General features: G+C 34.3%; 1 protein-coding gene across 1 annotated transcript in view; it reads right to left on the bottom strand.

Annotated features, from left to right (window-relative positions):
• Positions 1–19,609, bottom strand: part of LOC147837958 (POU domain, class 6, transcription factor 2-like) — a 58,536-nt gene extending 38,927 nt beyond the window's left edge. The window contains exon 1 of the mRNA XM_087308948.1: positions 19,433–19,609. Coding sequence (XP_087165074.1) covers positions 19,433–19,609 — 177 coding nt within the window. The remainder of the gene's footprint in view (positions 1–19,432) is intronic.
• Between the last annotated feature and the right edge of the window lie 3,433 nt (positions 19,610–23,042).

Below are 23,042 nucleotides of genomic sequence, written 5' to 3'. Positions count from 1 at the left end.
CACACACACAAACACACACACACACAAAATGTGCTCTCTGCTCCTCTCTAAAGGTCAGACTCTGAGTACCTTTGTGTTAGCTGGTGCACACCACTGACTGTATTATCTATCATAAGACCAGAGAAAAAATATGTGTGTGTGTATGTCTCTGTGTGTGTGTATAAAATGCATAGAAGGGCCGAGTTAATAATGCAGCCTCTTAACCACTCGTCCTCCAATAAAGCACACACGCACACTTTTATAATCCTGGTCCCGGTCTCCATAAGGGACGCCCTCCTCCCACAATCCCTTTCTGTGGTTTTTGTGCACCCCCTTTTCTCCGGCTGTCACAGATCAAGGGCCGTAACCCTTTGTAGTTGCACTGTTTTACCTCTCAAGGCCACGGCTTCAATGAGCCATGTAGAACAACAGCGCTGGAGAAAAGGACCCGACGCCTCCTCCTGACACACACACACACACACACACACACAGCACAAGGGTGGAACCACAAGACTTAAGACCTTTATCATCCAGAGTACTACAGATAAACTCATACATCAAAATGCTTGAGTCACTTACTAGCGCATTAAGAAAGAAACACTTTCATATTTATTACTGATGACTCTAGAGACAAATAAGCAGATTTTCATGCAGTTTATTTACTGTAAATGTGTATTTCAGTAATATTATTGAAAACTATGTAAATGTTTCATGTATAATACAGTTTGTAAAGTAATAATTTGTGTCTTTTAGTAGATATATTATTTCTAGACAGACGTACTTGGATAACAAATCAAGTGGTTAGATTGATTTGCATTGCAAACCTTAATTAAAAATGTATTTTTTACAGATCATTTTCTGTGCAGAAATACAGTAGAAAAAAAAGAATCTGCAGATTTTGTCTGTCTCTGCTGATAACTTTCATATTAGAGTCAAGACTATTCATGCATTGATCAAAAGTACAGTAAAAACAGAAATATTGTGAAATAAATATACATTGAGATATATTTTATTATGTTTCTAAATAAATACACTGCAGTGATCCTTGGGAAATCACACTAATGTGCTTTTTTTGCTCAAGAAGCATTTCTTATTATTATTAATGTTGAAAATCCATGATACTTATTCACAATTATTAGATAAATTAAGCTAACCAAACCAAACCAACTGAACTGAACTGAACTAAACGGACTGAACTGAACTGAACTGAGTTAAACTTAACTAAACTAAACTAAACTAAACTAAACTAAACTAAACTAAACTAAACTAAACTAAACTAACTGAACTGATTTGAACTGAATGAATCAAACCAAACCAAATCAAACTAACTAAACTAAACTAAACTGAACTGAACTGAACTAATCAAACTGAACTGAAATAAACAAATTTAACTAAAACAAACCAAACCAACTGAACTGAACTAAACAGACTGAGCTGAACTGAACTAAACTAAACTCAATGAGCTAAACTAAACTAACTAACTGATTTAAACTGAATGAAACAAACCTAAATAACTGAACTGAACTGAACTGAACTGAACTGAACTGAACTAAACTAAACTAAACTGAATTTTTGAATCATTGCGTAGATGTTTCTGGTCTTCTTCTGCAAAAAAAAAAAAAGCACATTTCACATTCCTGTGTCATTCGCCTTTAGTTTCACACATGTAAAATGTTCTCTCTGGAACCACTGATGCCAATAAAGAACCTATATTTCAAAGTGTGTTTTCTGTTTTACCTGACATCATTTTAAACTACATCCGTAAAATAGGTTGTACATTCTGTGTCCTTAAAGATGGATCAAGCTGGAATCTTCATAAGTCTTTCAATTAAAAATGAAACCTCTCTTTCTTTCTCTCTCTCTCTCTCTTTAGTCAAAATGATACAATCTTTTACAAAACATAATATTAAGTTAATCTAAAGTCTAAATTTTTATTTGTTTTTGTCTTCAACAATAAATTAATCTTAAAATAGACTTATATACTGTAAATATACCCCGTCAGATTAACTATTCATTCTCTAGTAAGTTTCTATCTTACATCAGTCAAACTGACAAAACTATCAAGTTAAACTTGTCATGTTATTGTAACAAGCTAAAGTAGCATAAAACATTTGTTTTCATGACTTTTTGTCATATCATTTTTTTTTTACAGAGAAGAAAAGGTCAGAAAAAGGGTGAAGGCCTTGAAGTGTTACGCACATGGATTGCTGACGCATTAAAGTACTGAAACTCCAGTCTAGCACAAAAAATCAAAAGGCCAAAACCCCTTAAAAATAGAGCCGGGAGGTACATAAAGTGTTAAAGAACACTTTTCTGTAAGAATGTGGCGTGTGTGTTCAAACACCTAGACAGAAAAAGCACCATTGATCTATCGCATATAATTTACCCAGGTCTGCCAGCGGACCCCCAGCTGCGCTAACAAGCTCTGCATCTGTATAATCTCTGACCGTTCCTCTCCCTCCTCTCTCTTTGACATAATGACGATGGAGCGGTGGAAAAAAGGAGGGCTGACTATGTGTAATTCACCCTCACCACGGCTCATTTGGTTGCGTTGCTTCGCATTAAGCGACAGATAATTTATCTCTCTCTCTCTCCCTCCCTCTGTCGCTCTTTATCGCTCCCTCTCAATCCTCCGCGGCCCTCTCTCCTGCCACTTAGCATATTTTATTGTGCGGTGTGGCGCTCGTGTCCCCCGACATGGCATTTGCATGCCGTCTTGTCTCAGGGCTTGTTCCGCTCAATTATTCACTCTCATTGGACTAAGTGGCTGCTCTAACACGGGCAATAATACAGCACATGGGCTGACAGCTACATACTGTCCCGGGCTGCTCTGAATAGTCCTGTTCACAGCGCTCTCAGCTCACTATAGCTTACAGGACTTTAGAATTACAACATTACCTGCTGCCCAAAACAGTTTAAAAACAATGTTCTCAGTGATATTTGATGCGTTTTGAAGTTTCTGAGATTTGATTTGTTTTTTTTTTTTTGTTTTTTTTTGTAGTTTTATCAATTATGCTGTAAGCCTGCATTTAGTAGTGTGTGCTGTGGTGAGACTTCTAAATTATGCAGACTACATTGTTGTATTGTTTGCTACATTTACCTGACTGTAAAAAATCTTGGCTTCACACAACCAATTTGTGTTGGGACAACAAGTAGGAATGAAGTTAGCCTATAAGTTTTTACATATTTATGTGGATTAAACATAAAACAATAAAGTTTTGCCCAATAAAACCTCAAGAATTGTGTTGCTTAAGCTCATTTTAAATAAGTAGATTGACCCTACAGCAAGGCGGCATGGTGGCTCACTGGTTAGCACTGTAGCTTCACATCAATAAAGTCGCTGGTTCAAGTCCCGGCCTGGGCCAGGTGGCATTTCTGTTTGGAGAATGCAAGCGTGTATGGGTGTTTCAGAGTACTGGGTGGCAGCTGGAAGGACTGCTTAAAACATATGCCGGAATAGCTGGTGATTCATTCGACCCCTGATAATTTAGGGACTAAGCCAAAGGAAAATTAATGTATGAAGAAACAAAGAGCAAAAGTCTTTTTCAGTGTGTATGTGTCAAGTTGAATGTTTAATTTATTGGCTTCTGGATATTGATCTTGATTAGAAGTAAATTTTCTGATTATTTAGCTTTAGTATTAAATACTATGCCTAAATGGAGTCTTTTATGCCCACTATAAATGGGCATAAAATATAAACTATTGTTTTTAACCTTAATAAATGTATGGCATATCTTTCATATCAAACTATTTACTTGTAAGATTAATTAAATACCATACAATAAAATTCTACAGGGTTGGTTATAGTAAAATCAAGTGAAAGACATTTTTATTTTACAAATATGAAAGTATTAAATATAAATGCAATTACACTTTTAAATATGTAGGTAAACCACAATTACTAGTAAGTTATTTATTCAGCTGATTTATTCAGAAGGCTGATTCATTATGAATTTCTTTATGAATATGTTATTAAAATAAAGTTTGTCTTGTGGAACATAAAATAACAGTTAAATCCCAAGTGACACATTGAACACTATAGGCACTTATATACTTAACCATGTATTGAATTGAGTTTAGTGTAGTCCTAAATGAAACAATAATTATTATAATAAAATAAAAATTATAAAGTGGAAATTCAAACCTTTGCAAGCTGATATTGAAGGATTGCCAAATTAGTTAAATAAATGTAAATGTAAAAACTAATTTTAACTGTCATGAGTACAAAGTCCATTAGATCATTTTGCTTACATAGTCCAAAATAAATAAAGCAATTCAACTTTAGCCCCCCGATAGCTTTCACTATAAAAGCAAACTGTGACAACGAGTACATGGTGTTCAATATTCTGTTTTAATACACTTCATTTCCAAATAAGTACATCATCCAGGTATTTATGTGTGTGTGTGTGTGTGTGTGTGTGTATGTTTATATAAAGCACTTTTTTAAGGTTTAGTGGAAATGCACTACTTTTACTATTCATACTATAGAATAGAATAGAATAGAATAGAATAGAATAGAATAGAATAGAATAGAATAGAATAGTGTGTAAGTATGCAGTTTGGGACACACCTAGGGTCCTATCATATCAATGCGGCGCAATTGTTGTTTGCTAGTTTTAGCTCGATGCCTGACTTGTTTTGATGTCTTGCGCTACGCTGTTTAAATAGCAAATGCATTTGTGCTCATATGTGCGCCCATAGGCGCTCTGGTCTAAAAAAGGAGGTGTATTGAGGACTGTTGCTGGTGCGTTGCTATTTTGAGAAACTATAATTGGCTACACAATAGACCAGATGAAAGCTGGTCTAAAGTCCAGCGCAGAGCGCGTTAGTTACGCAGCTCGCTTAAACATTGCTTAATACATAGGATGTACAGCAATACGCAAACATATTTACAAATGTGAAAAAATAAAGAATTAAAATATTACAAAAATTATTATTTTCTAGCTTACAAATATAAAAACAACCGCCTTCATGCCTTCTTCATCTCGGGAGGCTTTTTTTTATATATATATTTGTTTTATTAAAAAAACAAGCTTAGATTTGCCCACCTGTCAGGTTTTAGACCATATGGGGTATCGCGTGTGTATTGCACACTTCGTTATTATTGTTTATTTATTCATTTGCTGGATACTAGAACTAATTATGTATAGGCTAATGGATGTCTGTGTGTACAATGCACTTTGCGCATGGATCGTCAAAATAGAGTCCCCAATCTATTTAGAGTAAATTCTGAAAAAAAACCTGATTGACTTTCCCTGTATGAACAAAACAACAGAAATATCCTTTAATATGTCTTTTTTTATGTTTCAGAGTGAATCAAAAAATAAATAATGAATATATACACACACACACACACACACACACACACACACACACACACACACACACACACACACACACACACACACACACACACACATATATATATATATATATATATATATATATATATATATATATACAGTATATATATATATATGAAGGACAAAGTGTTTCAAATTTAAGAACAAATAATTTTAAATGATATTTTTCTGAACTACATTTTTAGGTTTTAGGAGTAAAAATTGTTTATAATGTATGTTTATTGTCTTAAAGCAGCTAAGCTGGAATAAAAATTTTTGCTGAGGGACAAATTAAGTTAAATCTGGTTTCCACCAGTGTCTGACAGGTTAGAGTTGACATGTTTCTCATAAATCCTTATAAGCACCAAATAAAAATCCCTCTGATTTGGTAAAACCATGTGATACAAATGTGCTTGCCTGTGACTCAATCACGTTGAATGTTTGATGTAAACAATCTCCTGAAACATCGTCTCCAATTCTAGCATGAGCCTGAGCTACACTTAAATCTGATCATGTGGTTTAACCTCATGAGGAACACCTGCCTGAAAAAGCAGGAGATAAAAGAATAACTAAATTCTAAATGGGTCCATATATTTTGTCATACTTCCAGTGATGGAGCTAAAGGGGTGTCCATGGTGAAATAGAACACTCCGTCATCTGATTGGCCATCTCATGTGTCACCCTGAAATTTAATTCACTGCTGGAAATCTCAATTTTCATTTTATATTACCAAAAGAAGCATTTCTTTTAGCTTTATCTTTACAAAGCAATGAATTTTGCATGCTGCAATGACACAACTGACCCTCACACTCGCAGAAAAAAGACAATGTGCTAACAAACAAAACAGAGCATGTTAATTCTGATAGGACACAAGCAGCTTTCAAATTGTGTAAATGATAATTCTGTTTCGATCCTTTTTAAAGTGGCCTAACAGCATTTAACGTTCAGTTTAAGCAAAAAGGGGCACATCTGAACTAAATAAATACAAATAAACAACTGTTTAGAAACAGCACATCTTAAATGGGAAATCCGTGCATTAATATAAACAGTGTATTACTATGAACTACATCAAAAGAGTTCAAATAAAAAAAAAACTTGTTAACAATATGACACCTTATTAACCTCAGAAAAGACATTTAGTTGACAAACTCTGTACTTAGTTCTCTATAGAGTTATACTCTATACTCTTTTCTCTAAAACATACTTTAGAGAGAAAACATTTGCAAAATATTACATCCAATTGAACCAATAATGTATCACAAGTTTATAATGAATTAGTCCTAGCAGGATTATCATTCTAAGCTGATTCAAATTTTGGCAAATCTTTAAAGTTTGAAGTTAGTTTGATGGGTTACAGCAGTTCACCCAAAACAATTAAATAATATCATCATTTAACCCACCATTGACTTTTTTTCCAGATTTTGTTCTGTTGAACACAAAAGAAGATATTTCAAAGAATGTTGAAACCAGTAACCATTGAAACACATAGAAGAAAATCTATAGATATCAGGGGCTAACAGTTTCAATCTTTTTTTCCAAAATAACTGTGTATGTGTTCAACAGAAAAAAAAAAAATAATTAAATCAAGCATGATCACATTTTCATTTTTGGGTGAACTTTCCTCTTAAAAGGTAAAGTAAAAATTTACACACTATTAGCTCACCCTCAAGTGGTTCCAAACCTTTATGAGGTGAGTAAATGACAGAATTTTTATTTTTGGGTGAACTATCCCTTTAAAGGATCTAGTAAAAATTGACTCTATATTTACTCACCCTCAGGTGGTTCCAACCCCTTATATATTTTTTTCTTCTTTGCTGAACACAAATAATATATTTTGAATAGAAATAAACAATTTCATTGACTTGAGTAGTATCAAGTGTAGCATCATGTAGTATGTAGTATCATAGTATCAAAAAGCTAGCAATATGGAAGTAAATGGTTACAGGTTTTCAAAACTTTTCAAAATATCTTATTTTGTGCTAAACAGAAGAAAGGAAACTCATAAAGGTTTGAAACATGTAAAGGTTGAGTAAATGATGACAGAACTTTTATTTTTGGGTGAACTATCCCTTCAAAGCATAAAGAAAATTGACTCAAAATTTATGCACCCTCAAGTGGTTCCAAACCCTTACATTTTTTTCTTCTGCTGAACACAAACAATATATTTTGAAGAGGGATAAAAATACTATTGACTTGAGTAGTATCAGGTATAGCATCATGTATGTAGGATCATAGTATCGAAAAAATGAATGGAAGTCACAGGTTATTAACATTTTTTTTTAAATATCTTCTTTTGTGCTAAACAAAAGAAAGGAAACTTATAAAGGTTTAAAACATGCAAAAGATGACAACTTTACCCCTTTAGCAACTTTACAAAAAAAGTCCCTATGTTAGTTGCACATTAGTCTAAGATTGTACAGGTGACACAGTTGCTCAGTGGTTAGCGCTGTTGCCTTAGAGCCATTCTCCCCATGTTTGCATTGGTTTCCTCTGGGTGCTCCATTTTCCCCCACAGTCCAAAGACTGTGTAGGGGAATTGAATAAATTAAATTGTATGTGTGTGAATAAGTGTGTATGGATGTTTTCCAGTACTGGGTTGAATGTGTAAAACATATGCTGGATAAGTTGTCGGTTCATTCCGCTTTAGCACCCCCTGATAAATAAAGGAACTAAGCCGAAGGAAAACAAATGAATGATTAAGATTGTACAGCTAACTGTAATGTGTATTCAACAATGAATGTGTTTGTGGTTTCTGGTATCAGGGTATAACTGTAATCTACTTGTCTGCCATAGTCTATAGCCCCCCTACAGCCAGAGACACCCTTTGTCCACTTCATGTATAAAACTGTAGTTCCACCACTGCATCTGTCTGTCAATAAAAGTTTGTTCTAGTTCTTATTTAAAGACTTGCTTCCGTTCCTCTGCATTATATGTGTGTTTTACAGTGTGACGAGCATTCATCTCCCTTTCTCTTTTCCCCCTCTCTTTCTCCCTCTGTTTCTCCTCTTTGAGCAGAACTCATTAGGATTATACTGGCAGTGATTCCTAGGGAATGTCATCTCTTCCTGCAGCCAGGCCAATCTTCAGCGTTAGCCATGGCCGCCAGGCAATATCCCTGCCCATTTTCTGCCCTACTGCCCGCTGTTTGGAGGGGAATAGGATGGGGACACATATTGAGAGAGAATTCCAAACTTCTAACACACGCCGCGGAGACAGAAACACAGATCAGAAACGGTCAAACACAGCTTTTTCTGATTCAGTTAAAGGAATAACTTGTTAAATAATAAGACATAATTGTATTTATTTATAATTATCTAATTATTTAATCACTAAAAAAGAATCATTACTGACATGCTAGTAATATCAATAGTAATTCTAATACCTGTCCACTCATTCATCCATTAATCAAGCTTTTTATCCCATTACTCTTACTGAAAGTTTATTTACAGTAATACGTTCAACAACTGGAATTTTTGAAGAGGACATTACACCTTTTTTGTGTAATGATAATAATAATAATAATTTGTTGTATTAAATAAAATCATTCAATAGTTTATTTTATAGTAAAACATTAGGGTTAAACACATTTCAACAATAACAAAAATATAAATTCTTTGTATGTTTATGTCTCCATGAGCAGAAATTAAATTTATTTAATGTTCTACTTCTGATTTTGATGCATTGCTGCAGTCCTGAACTGAACATTCTACTTTTGGACTTTCAGCCATCTTAAAAAAAAGAATGTGTTGAGAAAGAGTGGTATTTATGTTAAACTTCATCCTCAGATTTAAAAACTTTAAGTCTTTTTATTAATAACAGCAACAGCAAAACTGCTATTACCAGTGGTGTAAAGTAACAAATTACAAATACTCATGACTGTAACTAAATAGGTTTCAGGAATAGTAATTTACTAAGTAGTACTTTTACTTTCCCTTGAGTACCTTTTTAGTGCTGTATTGGTAATTTTACTTTTTTTTTTCTTGCCTATGGGGATTGACACAAGTAGAATGATCAGTCCTGCAATTTCAGTCCGATCCCAACCCAAATCAAACACACCCGAACCAGCTAATCAAGCTCATCTTAGATATAAGAAACTTTCTGACAGGGTGTGTTGAAGCAAGTTGGAGCTAAACTTGACAGGCCCTCCTGGACAGAGTTTGGTAATCCAATACACCTGGATAAGACTGTATTTCATTGATGAGAAGTTGACGAATGTTTACGGTATGATGACTGAAATGCCCTTAAACAATCACTAAATGCACTACAGAATGTTACGTTTTCACACACATGCAGAAATTGCATGTAAACACATCAACCTTTCCCAGTGTAATACTTAATACTAATTTGAGTACTTTTGAAAGAGCTACTTTTTACTCATACTTTAAGTAATATTTACAACAGATACTTTTACCCTACTTGCACTACATTTTTGGGTAAGTAATAGTACTTTTACCTGAGTATGATTTCTCAGTACTCTTTCCACCACTGGCTATTACCAATAGTTTAAATTAATCTACAAGTACAAAACAAACAAGTTTAACAGCTTCTCTAATGTAATAATTTGTCTTAAAATACAGGCTTAAAATGTTTATATGTTTTTGTTTAATAGTTTCAAGCGTGAAGACAAATACTTTGAATAAGACTTGAAGTATTATATAGAAAAGTAAATGGTTAAATCAGTGCTCATGCAGAACTTGTGCTCAAATTGTGAACTCTTGCAGAGATATAACGATTCCAAAGAACTGTAATTATGTAGATAATTACAAGTCAAATAAAGGTTATATTTTTTTAGTTTTTTCGAGTTCTGGGTTGCGGCTGGAAGGGCATCGCTGCAGATGTTGAAATAGTTGGCTGTTCATTCCCCTGTGGCGACCCCTAAGAAATAAGGGGCTTACTGAATGAATTACTTGCATAAATGTGATATACATACCCTTTGTGTTGGTGGTAATCATTGAAGAGAGAACTGGGCTAATAACAAATGGGCCTTTATAAAACAAATACTGAATGTAGACAACAGAAAAAATATTTAAATGATGTTATTTTATTTTTTTTCAATAGTTGTGATTCATTTTCATTTCGGCTTAGTCCCTTTATTAGGGGTCACCACAGCGGAACCTGCGCAACACAGTGCAACCCATCACTGGGAAACAGGAAACACCCATACACGCCGAGTCACACACATTCACTGAACATACAACTTTGAGGTAAACCCACTCGAATACGGGGAGAACATCCAAACTCCACACAAAAAATGCCACCAAAATTACGTTACAATAACTGTGGTAAAAATAAATTTTATAACAGCATCATTGATAATTTTCTGGACCTTAACTACCGTGGTACACATTTATTTTCTCATTAAAATGTAAATGAAATATAAATGAGACTTTAATAAATTAATTTGACAGAGTCAACACTTTTCATGAGACATTTTACAATAAATTCAAGACACAATAATAATGGACTCATGACAATCATGTTTATGTCAGATTTATGACAAGTTATGTTGTCGTCATGATATGAAGCTGTCATGACAAAGGTTATTGTGTTTATGTTAACTTGTCCTAGCAATGACATCTCAAACAATTTCACCTTTGAATTTAAAATTTAATAGCAGAGCGAATGACACTTAATATTGGTTGTCATAAGCATGTATAGAATGTCATTCACATTTATGACATGTGTCATGATTATAAAGATATCAAGACAGTCTTATGAATAAGTAAAAAATTGTCATAATATCATTAAAGTGATCCTTCACTTTCCTTCGGCTTAGTCCCTTTATTCATCAGGGATCCCAACAGTGGAATGAACCATTAACTTATCCAGCATATGTTTTACACAGCGCATGCACTTCCAGCTGCAACCCAGTACTGGGAAACATCCAAACACACTTATTCACACACATGCACTATAGACAATTTAGCTAATTCAATTTACCTATTCAACATGTCTTTGGACTGTGGGGGAAACCGGAGCACCCGGAAACCCACACCAACATGGGGAGAACATGTAAACTCCAAAGAGAAATGCCAACTGACCCAGCTGGGACTCGAACCAGTGACCTTTTTGCTGTGAGGCGACAGTGCTAACCACTGAGCCACTGTGTCGCCCTAAAGTGATCATGCCAAGTCATATTCAAGAAGTCATCTAGCTTATTTAAAGCATTCAGCATTCCTGCACCATTAACACTCTGAATTCTCCACAAACAGGCGATGTATTATTTTCAAACACAATCTCTCATGTAAAATGAGGCAATGTTCAGCTGTGCTGCAGCTGAGGGAACACTCTACTACTTATAGCTTGTGCTTAAAGCCACATTTGTGTTATTTTAGTAATCTACTATCATCCCAGCATTAATGCCTAAGAGCTAAATCAACACCCAAACCAAACAAAGAATGCTTAGCTATAAAACAACACATTGCCTTGTCCTTTTTCTTTGCTTTTTTGGTGTGTGGCAGCATCTGCTGTTCCCCTGGCCACGTCTGAGGCCTGTATTAGTATCATTTTAATGTTAAAAGTAAAAGAAGGGCGGTGGGGACAAGCCTCAAAAGGGTGGTGGGTGTTTTAGCAGACTCCAACTGAATAATGCACGTCAGTAATAAGGTAGAGAGCAGAGCCTGTAGCCCTGGGCTTTGACCGTCTCAGTGACCTGATTATGTCAGCCAGTGTCAGCCGCCACGACACTACAAACACACAGCGCATCCCATCAACGGCACCGCCATGCCGATACGTCCAGCCAAGCCCTCCAGGCTTCTTCAGAAAAGACAAGGCCTTACCAGTTCGTTAGGTAACGTCTAACGTACAACATGCATGCGCACACTTGGCAGCATTTGTGCGGCAGCTCAAATGAGCGACAATTTATCATATGCCGAACAAGTATGGAATATACAGTTAAAAAAAGCAGAATTATTGGCCCCTTTTAGATTTTTTTTCTTTTTTAAATATTTCTTAAATGATGTTTAACAAAGCAAGGAAATTTTCACAGGATGTTTGATAATATTTTTTTCTTCAGGAGAAAGTCTTATTTGTTTTTATTTAGGCTAGAATAAAAGTAGTTTTTAATTTTTTAAAATACATTTTAAGGTCAATATTATTAACCTCTTTTAGTTATATATTTTTTCGGTAGTCTACAGAACAAACCTTTGTTATACAATAATTTTCCTAATTAAACTAATCTGCCTAGTTAACACTTTAAATGTCACTTTAGGCTGAATACTAGTGTCTTGAAAAATATGCAGTAAAATAGTATGTACTGTCTTCATGGCAAAGATAAAATAAATTTAAAGTTATTTAAATTTAAAGTTATTAGTAATGAGTTATTAAAATTATTATGTTCAGTAATGTTTAAAAAATCTCTTCATTAAACAGAAATTGGAGCAAAAAATTAAACAGGGTGGTTTATAATTCTGACTTCAACTGTATATGCACATAAGCACATTTATATTTACATAACAAGTTTTACAAAAAGAGTTTAATAATGATAATAAATATTACACAAAATGATACAGATTTTATAAAGGTTGGAGTCAGATCTTTTCATGTTTTTGAAACAACTCTCTTATAAAAAAAGCATTTATTTTATTGAAAACAAAAAGTACTAACAATATACTGATTATATATATATATATATATATATATATATATATATATATATATTATATTTATATATATTAAAATAAAATAAAAAAAATAAATTATATATATATATATATATATATATATATATATATATATATATATATATATATATATATATATATATATATATATATATATATATATATTATATATTATTTATTTATTTTTTTATTTTATTTTTTTGCAGCCATTACTCTTCAAATTATTGTTATATGTTGATGAACTCAAAGAAATATTTTTATTATTGTCAATTTGGAAAACAATTGCGCTGCTTAACATTTTAGTACAGACTGAGATAGATAACTTTCACAGAATTATTTTAAAATGATATACATTTCTGTAATATTTATTTATAATGATTATTTTAATTTTAATTTTTGATTTTTTTTAACCACAAAACAGCTGTTAACGAACAAATTAATGGATAGAAATTGACAGATATATATTTGCACAAATGATTTTTTACACTGCTCTGTACAACATTTCTATCTGAAAGACAAATACTTACATGTACAGTATTTATATCTGGTCTAATATTTGCACAACATCAGTAGTGCACTGGTCAGTGTTGTTCTGTCTCTGTTATTTGCACTAAATATTGCACAAACCACACTTTGCGCTCTCATTCTAATTTTTATTTATTTTTAATATATTTTTATATAGTGGTGCACAGCCCTGTGTTATGTTTTCAATTTATGTTGTGTAATGAAGCACCTTGGTCCTGGAGGAACATTGTTTCGTTTGACTGTGTACTGCACTGTATATTGCTGAAATAACAATAAAGCCAACTTGACTTGACTTATTTAAACTAGAGATTCATTGATGTTTATTAATATTCTTAATATGTTTTTATTATCAGTAATTGAGTTTTCAATGTCTTAATTTACCCTCATTTTCCTTCGGCTTATTCCCTTCGTTGTCATGGGTCACCCACTGAGAATGAGCCACCAATTTATCTAGCATATATTTTTCTTGCGGATGCCCTTCTAGCTGTGACCCATCACTGGGAAACACCCATACATTTCATTCACACTCATACACTAAGGACAATTTAGCTTAACCACTTTACCTATAGCGCATGTCTTTGGACATGTGGGGGAAAACAAGTACAACCCTCAGTGCTGGGAATCATTCACACCTTCACACACACAAACTATGGCCAATTAATCCAATTCACCTATACTACATGTCTTTGAACTGTGACATGGAGAGAACATGCAAACTTCACACAGAAATGGCTCAAACCAGTGACCATCCTGCTGTAAGGCAACAGCCAACCACCAAGCCACTGTCTACATTTTTAGTAATTTTTATTATAGTAAATAAAAATAATTCCCTGATAAATATCTTAAATTTTCAATCCGATATGTGACCCTGAACCACGAAACCAGACATTAGTGTTTAGTCTTTTTGTGATTTATACATTCATTTCAATTTAATTTACCTTTATTTGTTTAGTGCTTTTACAATGTAAAATGTGTTAAAGCAGCTTCACATAGAAGATCAGAATAAATTGAAACTGTCAGTTCAGTTTTGTGTTATATATAAGTTCAGTTTAGCTCAGTTCAGTGTGGTTACTGAAATCTGAAACTGTGGACAATGGACACTCATTCATTTTCTTTTTGTCTTAGTGCCTTTATTAATCTGGGGTCGCCACATTGGAATGAATCGCCAACTTATCCAGCTCATGTTTTACGCAGCGAATGCCCTTCCAGCCGCAACCCATTCTTGGGAACACACTCTCATACACACTCCTGTAATTAATCTATAGCGTATGTCTTTGTAACATGGAGAGAACATGCAAACTCCATACAGAAATGTCTCGAACCAGTGACCTTCCTGCTGTAAGACAACAGCCAACCACCAAGCCGCAGCAATCACCAAGCCGCTGTCTACATTTGTAGTAATTTTATTATAGTAAATAAAAATAATTTCTTAAGAAATATTTAAACTTTCGATCTGATATGTGAGCCAGTACCAGCCATAAATGTCTTATTTTTTGAATTTGTGATTTATACATCTGAAATCTGAATAAATAAACAGTGGACATTGAACACTATTTGATCAAAATACTTGAAAAACTTGAAAAACTGGAATCTGAGGGTTAAAATTTTCACAATACTGAGAAAAATAACCTTTAAAGTTGTCCTAATGAAGTGCCTACCAATGCTAATCACTAATTATAAATGCACAAAGATATTTACAAAATATCTCCAAAAACGTAAACTTTAAAAACTTTAAAAAAAAACACACTATCTGTTTGTTCAAACTAATTTAAATTGAGCTGAAACAACACAATTCTAGAGTTTTAGGGGACAACTATGATTAATCCACATAAATTTGTAACAACTAATACGTTAACTTAATCGTTTCATGATGACTTAACATAAATTGATAGTGTGGAACCCAGCATTTTTTAATAGTGAATTTAGTATTCTAATGAATTTTGGCATTAAAGCAAAATCTACACACACACAAACATGCACGCATGCATACACGCACGCACACACACACACAAAGCTTCCAGTGTCTACCAAGCTTCTTCTGCTAAGTTATAAATGAATTTGATTTGATGCATAGCTTTGGCATAAACAACATATACAGATCCCATTTCCTCCTTTCTTGTAGCCCATTTATCGAAATGTCCACACCATGTACAATTCTATGGTTCTTTTAACATATAAAACCTCATTACATATTTTTGATTACATTTACAGCCAAAACTGTTAAAAGCACCCATAAAACCTTCAATCAGAGCTGGTAGGTTACATGAAGAGGCCCTAGAGTACAATTTCTCAAACAACACTTTCCGTCATATTACGGAAGAGAAAGTGTCAATGCGCGGAGGGGAATGAGACAAGGGTTAAGGTAAATAATGCCGTCTGTAGCATGAAAGGGCACATTGGCTATACAATCTTTCCTTTAATATGGGAGCGGTGCGCACCTGCGATAAGATGATTCATTAGATAGGGCTCTGGTCTGACAAGCCTCATCGTTCAAGCCTCTGGATACTGATGGAACAATTCTGCAGCCGGCCCCGTAAATATGACAAGGTCAGCATTTTATCCCCTGCACTCCCACGCTGCTGTCCAATCTAAACACAACGCCCCTCTCGGGCTCGCTCAAACAGGGCTAGAGATGGTCTGCGAAAAACCTAAACTCATTCATAATGTGTGATTCTGTAAAACTTGAAATACGCTGGTACGTTTCTTGGCACTTTCTATATGTAACATCCACAAGAGGGCGCTGTTTTTTTTATAGGTAAATGATTCTTCAAATCTTGAAAAACACTTTTATGTTTGGTGACACTATCTATTGAAAACATCCACTTGAGGGTATTGCTTTTTATACAGTAGGTATATGATTCTTGGTATGTTTCTGCGACTCCTGAAAGGTCAAGAAGGAATCAATAAGTTTTGTGCACGAGCAGAAGAAATCGGTGCGCAAACAAAAAGATTGGCATGCTCGTATTAACGTTACATACATGCAATCCCGAATTGTAATACTGCGCTCCCCACATTTCTCCATTTGTCATTGAAATAACGCCATAGGTAGTTGGTAGATTTATGTAAAAGACCTGCTGCCACAGCTGGAAAAAATCCTTGAGGAAACACTGAACAGTGCCGAAATGTTAACGGGAAATGGACAGTTTTTTTTTTATTTCAGTGCCAAAATTTTGTATTGCGACAAGTCTAACATAGTGAAAGAATCAGTTCATTAACTTAAGTTTGATAAAAGGGATCTAAAACGTGCGTTTGGGAAAGAAAACTTTAGCTAACTGGTGCCATTTCCCTTAACTTAGCTAATAGGTACCCAATTCTAATTATGTTTCTTCAAAATTTCTAAAACAGTGTTACGTTTTTCGAGGCGCTTTTCATATGAAACATTTACTAGATGGCATTGCAATTTATGAGTATGTAATTCTGGCTACGCTTATGCAAAACCTTAAGAATGTTGGTAAGTTTCGGATTATATACTAGAGAGCATTGTATTTGTAGGTACGTGACTCAGGTTACATTTCTGCGAAACCTGATGTTGCTATGTTTCGTGGCTCATATATGAAACATCCACAGGAGGGCGTTGTATTTTTTGTAGGTAAATGATTCTGGCTATGTTTCTTCAAATCTTGAAAAAAAATGTATGTTTCTTGACACTTTCCATATGAAACATCCACTAAAGGGGAATGCTTTTTATACTGTAGATATGCGATTCTTGCTATGCTTCTGCGAATTCTTAAAAATGTTGGTACAATTCAAGCCACTCTACATATGAAACATTCACTAGAGGGCATTGTTTTAATAACAGGTACACAATTCCGATTATGTTTCTTCAAAATCTGAAAAACAGTGTTACGTTTAGAGGCACTTTCTACATGAAACGTTTACTAGACTGCATTGCTTTTTATAAGTATGTGATTTCTGCTTTTCATGGTACATTTTATGAAACACTTACCAGAGGCCATAGTTTTTTATAGGTATGTAATTTTTGCTATGTTTCTGAAACTCCTGAAAAAATGCTTTTGTTTTTTACAATTTGGGAACTTTCCATATGAAACATTCATTAGAGGGTGTTGGTTCATTTATAGTTCAAGATTCTGATTATGTTTCTTCAAAATATGAAATATAGTGTTACATTTTGAGGCACTTTTCATATGAAAGGTTTTCTAGACTGCATTGCATTTTATAAGTATGTGATTCTGGCTACGTTTCTGCAAAACCTGAAACATGCAGGTACATTTCGTGGTACATTTTATTTGAAACTGCCACAAGAGGGCATCGCATTTTATAGGTATGTGATTCTTGCTACGTTTTTGCAACTCCTGAAAAATGTTGGTACAATCTGAGGCACTCTGCAAATGAAACATTCACTAGATGGTGTTTTATTAATAGGCATGCAATTCTGATCATGTTTCTTTAAAATCTGAAAAACAGTGTTATGTTTCAAGGCACTTTTTACATGAAGCGTTTACTAGACGGCATTGATTTTATTAGTATGTGATTCTGGCTACATTTATGCAAAACCTGAAGAACGTTGGTATGTTTCATGACACTTTCAATATGTAATATCCATTAGAGAGCATTGTTTTGGTAGGTATGCGATTCAAGCTACATTTCTGCGAAACCTGAAATATGTAGCGTGGCACGTTCCATATGAAACGTCCACTAGAGGGCGTTGCTTTTTTTTTTTCTTTTTCAAATGTAGGTAAATTTTGCCTACACTGTGAACATGTCTGTTAATTAACAGTTTCATATTTTGTGCTTCACAAGTTTCGATTTATTTACGGTTACATTCTAGGAGTGTCATATCTGCTCTGTTCATTTTTAATGTTGAAAATTCAACTCTACAGCTTAACAAAGTGACTTTTATTCAAATTTTAGTACTTTGAGACTTAAAAAATAATATATAGAGAACTAAGTTTGTAAAACAACAGAAAACGTAATAGCAGCCTATTACCAGATTTTTGTATCGTTATTTACAACACAGACCTAGACAATATACAACTTGATATTAAAAATGTCAAGAAAAGTCATTTTTTTTCAAACTTTTTATCATCAAAAGCTTTTAAAGGAAAGATCAAGTTTCCATAATGCAATGCAAAAGCATAAATGTGAAAAAAATATGATTCACAAAATAAGAAAAACAGACAGTAAATATGTTTTTTTTTGCATGTTTTGTGGCACTTTTTATGTAAAACATTCATAAGAGAACGTTGTTTTTTATAGATACCTGATACTGTTTCTGTACTTTAAATTTGCTGGCATTTTCCATACGAAACGTTTATTAGAAAGCAAAGCTTTTTATATGTATGTGATTCTGGCTAAATTTCTGCAATATTTGAAATCGTGTTTTTTTTGTGGTTCTTTTAATTTAAAACATCATCCAGAGGGTGTTGTTGTTGTTTTTTTTTTATAAGTATAGCTACATTTCAACAAAACATGAAATATGTTGGAACCTTTTCCATACGAAAGGTCTGGCAGAGGGAAGTGATTCTTGCTAACCTAAAAGACATTTACACTTACAATTTTGTGCTTTACTGAATGTTATGTAGTTTTTATATAGCTTTTTACAAATAACTGCATTGATATATAGTTTAATTGTCACTAATCTGCTCCTCTAATTGTAATTTGTGTAAAAAATTATGATTGCCAATGATATTTTACTGCCTTCTAGTTCATATTTTACCTAAAAACTGCATTGAGACATACTTAAATTCACTTTTGTGGTGTTGTAGAAACATAGCCAGAATCATATAATAAAAATGAGCCAAAGTTGACCACAAAAATCCAATCTATATTTATTTGTCTGGGTTACATTTCACTAATAAACGAAATCATGTTCAGACTACTACAGGAGAATGTTTACTTGTCCTTTGTCTCGTGTTATGATTAATGTGCCGCACACTTTAGCTTACACATGCATTTCTTGAGTGCATTTTCATTTGAATATGCTTTGCGAATGTGTGTTCGTACCTGTCCTTGTGCATTGGTGACCAGTTGTCCAGTGACTCCCTGCAGGCTGGACAGAGCATTACCAAACACCTGTGACCCAGCAATTGAACCCATCGCTGCTGCTGCTGCAACCGCTGCTTGACTGGCCAAAGGGTTGAGCTGAGGAAGAGAAAACGATTCACAAATGATTCCACACATTACAGCAAGAATGCATACAATACTGGACTTTTTTCCACAAGTATATAAATTAGAAGAAAAGCTTTAAATTAAACAGATGGTTTCACACAATCAAACCAATTGGACTTTAGTTCAAGGATAAATAAATAAATTGCTGCAGATCCATAATTTTAGATGATTAAATAATTAATTGTAAATGAGAATGAATAAACTCTACATATGAACAATATGAGGATAAGTGTTTAGTAGTTCTGAATAGAAAAACAAAAATTGTATTATATACCTAAACATTCATTCGTTCATTCATTCATTTATTTTCCTTCGGCTCTCCCTTTATTCATCTGGGGTCGCCAGAGCATAATGAACCACCAACTTATCCAGCATATGTTTTACACAGTGGATGGCCTTCCAGCTGCAACCCAGTACTGGGAAATATCCATACACACTCAATCACACACATACACTACAGCCAATTTAGTTTATTCAATCCACCTATACCACATGTCTTCAGGCTATCGGAGAAACTGGAGCCACCGGAGGAAACCCATGCGAACATGGAAACATGCAAACTCCACACAGAAACGCCAACTGGCCCAGCAGGGACTTAAACCAGCGACCTTCTTGCTGTGAGGCGACAGTGCTGACCACTGAGTCACTGTGTCACCTATATAGCTAAAAAGACTTTTCATATTCCATCATCATTTGTCCTTCAGGAGTCTCCAAGTGTAAAACTAAATTTACCTAATGTTTTTTTTTCATTTTAGTGTTTTTTGTAATACACTAATGGAACAATAATGATAAAATAAATGTATTAAGCAACATAAATTATGTGAAAGTTTCATGATAAAAAAATGTTTTATTAATTACAATAAAAAACAATCTGATGACAGCTGTAATATATGTCTTTAGATGACATATAAATGATGATCTGAAGGGCGGTAGGGTGGCTCAGTGGTTAGCACTGTCGCCTCACAGCAAGAAGGTGTGCATGTTAATGAGTGTATTTGGGTGTTTTCCAATACTAGGTTGCAGCTGGAAGGGCCTCTGCTGCGTAAAACATACTGTATGCTGGAATAGTTGGTGGTTCATTCCACTGTGGTGACCTCTGAAATAAAGACTAAGGCAAAGGAAAATGAATGAATGAATGAATGAATGAAGCTTTGTTCCTTTACCATGGAGAAAAAAAAAAACGATTTTTGAATTAATTTTTGCTGTTTTCATATTTATTTTTAAAATAAATTATTCACTTTAAACTTAATAAATTGTCATCCTGAAAAGTAAAAATAATAATAAAAACGATTTTTTCCACATTTTCAGTAAAATATATATTTGAAGACAAAATTATTTACACTTAATTATTTATAAAATTTTTTAACAAAATAGTATAAATAATTCATTCGTATATATATATATATATATATATATATATATATATATATATATATATATATATATATATATATATATATATATATATTTATATATATATATATATATATTTATATATTTATATATATATATATATATATATATATATATATATATATATATATATATATATATCATTCATTCATTTTCTTGTCGGCTTAGTCTCTTTATTAATCCGGGGTCGCCACAGTGGAATGAACCGCCAACTTATCCAGCAAGTTTTTACGCAGCGGATGCCCTTCCAGCCGCAACCCATCTCTGGGAAACATCCACACACACATTCACACACACACTCATACACTACGGACAATTTAGCCAACCCAATTCAACTGTACCGCATGTCTTTGGACTGTGAGGGAAACCCGAGCACCCGGAGGAAACCCACGCGAAGGGAGGGAGAACATGCAAACTCGCCTATATATATATATATATATATATATATATATATATATATATATATATATATATATATATATATATATATATATATATATATATATATATATATAATTATTATTATTATTTTTTTCCATGATGAAAACTATAAAAATATTTAACTGGTTGTTATGCAAGATACTTATGTTCAGCTTAAAGTGCAATTTAAGACATAACTAGGTTAATTAGGTTAATTAGGCGAGTCAACAAGAGTGGTTTGCTTTGTAGACAATAAAAGAAAAAAAAACATCTTAATGAAACTAAAGTTATTGACTAGTTGTTTTTTTAATAGTGTATCTGTTTCCCAGCCAAACTAAAAGACAAGATTTTCTCCAGAAATTATTTTTATTATAATAGTTGTAAAATAAATGTCCTTGCTCTCCTAAACAGCACAGCAAATATTTTCACAGGATAAATATTTTCAGGAGAGCTAACAGTTTTGTCTTGAATATTCATTTTCCTTTGGTTTATTCCCTTTATTCATCAGCGGTCACCACAGCGGAATGAATCGCCAACTTGTCCAGCATATGATTCATGCAGCGGATGCCCTTCCACATCCATACACACTAGTTCACACACATACAATACAGCTAATTTAGTTCATTCTATTCACCTGTATGTCTTTAGAATTGTAGGGGGGAAACCGAAGCACCTGGAGGAAACTCACACGAACATGAGGAGAACATGCAAACTCCACACACAAATGCCAACTAACGCTGCCAGGACACGAAACCAGCGACCTTCTTGCTGTGAGGTGAAAGTGCTAACCACTGAGCCACTGTGCCCCCCCCATTTTTAACAGTATATAAAATATTCCATGACTTATACTGTATAGGATGATGTATTATAGATTATTTAAAGAGCCCATATTATACATGAAATAGGGTCATATCCTGGTTGTAAGGGTCTCCAACAACAGTCTAATATGCATGCAAGGTCAAAAAACACTTTCATGGTCTTATAATCTGCATTTATTTTTACCTAATTATCCCAGCGACTCCTGTATGAATCGTCCAGTGATTCATTTGTTCCCAAACCCCTCCTTAGCGCGGAGCTAATCTGCGCTGATTGGACCGATGACAGTCTGTCGCGATTGGTCGACTGCCTTCAGTCAGAGAGGGAAATGGCCAATAGCTAATCAGCAATTTAAAAAGTAATCACAGTTCATACACGCTCGATAGTGCAGACGTGGATTTTAGCTGCCACACTATGGCGAGTGGATAGTGCCACGGATAACCGAACGAAGGAGACAGTCGTGTACTGGCCATACCACACACACACAAAAACACACACACACCTCCGGATGACAACGCTCCCGCTTCCGCCCGCACCCGCCAGGTTTTAGCCTGAGAACCCGCTCCGTTTTCTGCCCGCCGCGCCCGGTCCCGCTAGAGCGGAGAACACAACCAAAAATCACCCAGTATACAGTCCAGACAGCCAAGCTGTCGTTCGTTCGTTCGCTCGCTCTCTCTCTCTCTCTCTCTCTCTCTCTCTCTCATACGCGCGCGTGCGCACTAACACACACACAAGCACCACGCAGACTCTCTCTTTCTAATTCGCATAGCAATATCCGTGATATTGCTAGACAGCC

This window comes from Danio rerio, chromosome 24 (genome assembly GCF_052040795.2).
Source record: "Danio rerio strain M-AB ecotype USA chromosome 24, GRCz13ab, whole genome shotgun sequence".
Taxonomy (NCBI): Eukaryota; Metazoa; Chordata; class Actinopteri; order Cypriniformes; family Danionidae; genus Danio; species Danio rerio.
The sequence above is the reverse complement of the archived record's forward strand: the minus strand, read 5'-3'. Positions and strand labels throughout refer to the sequence as shown.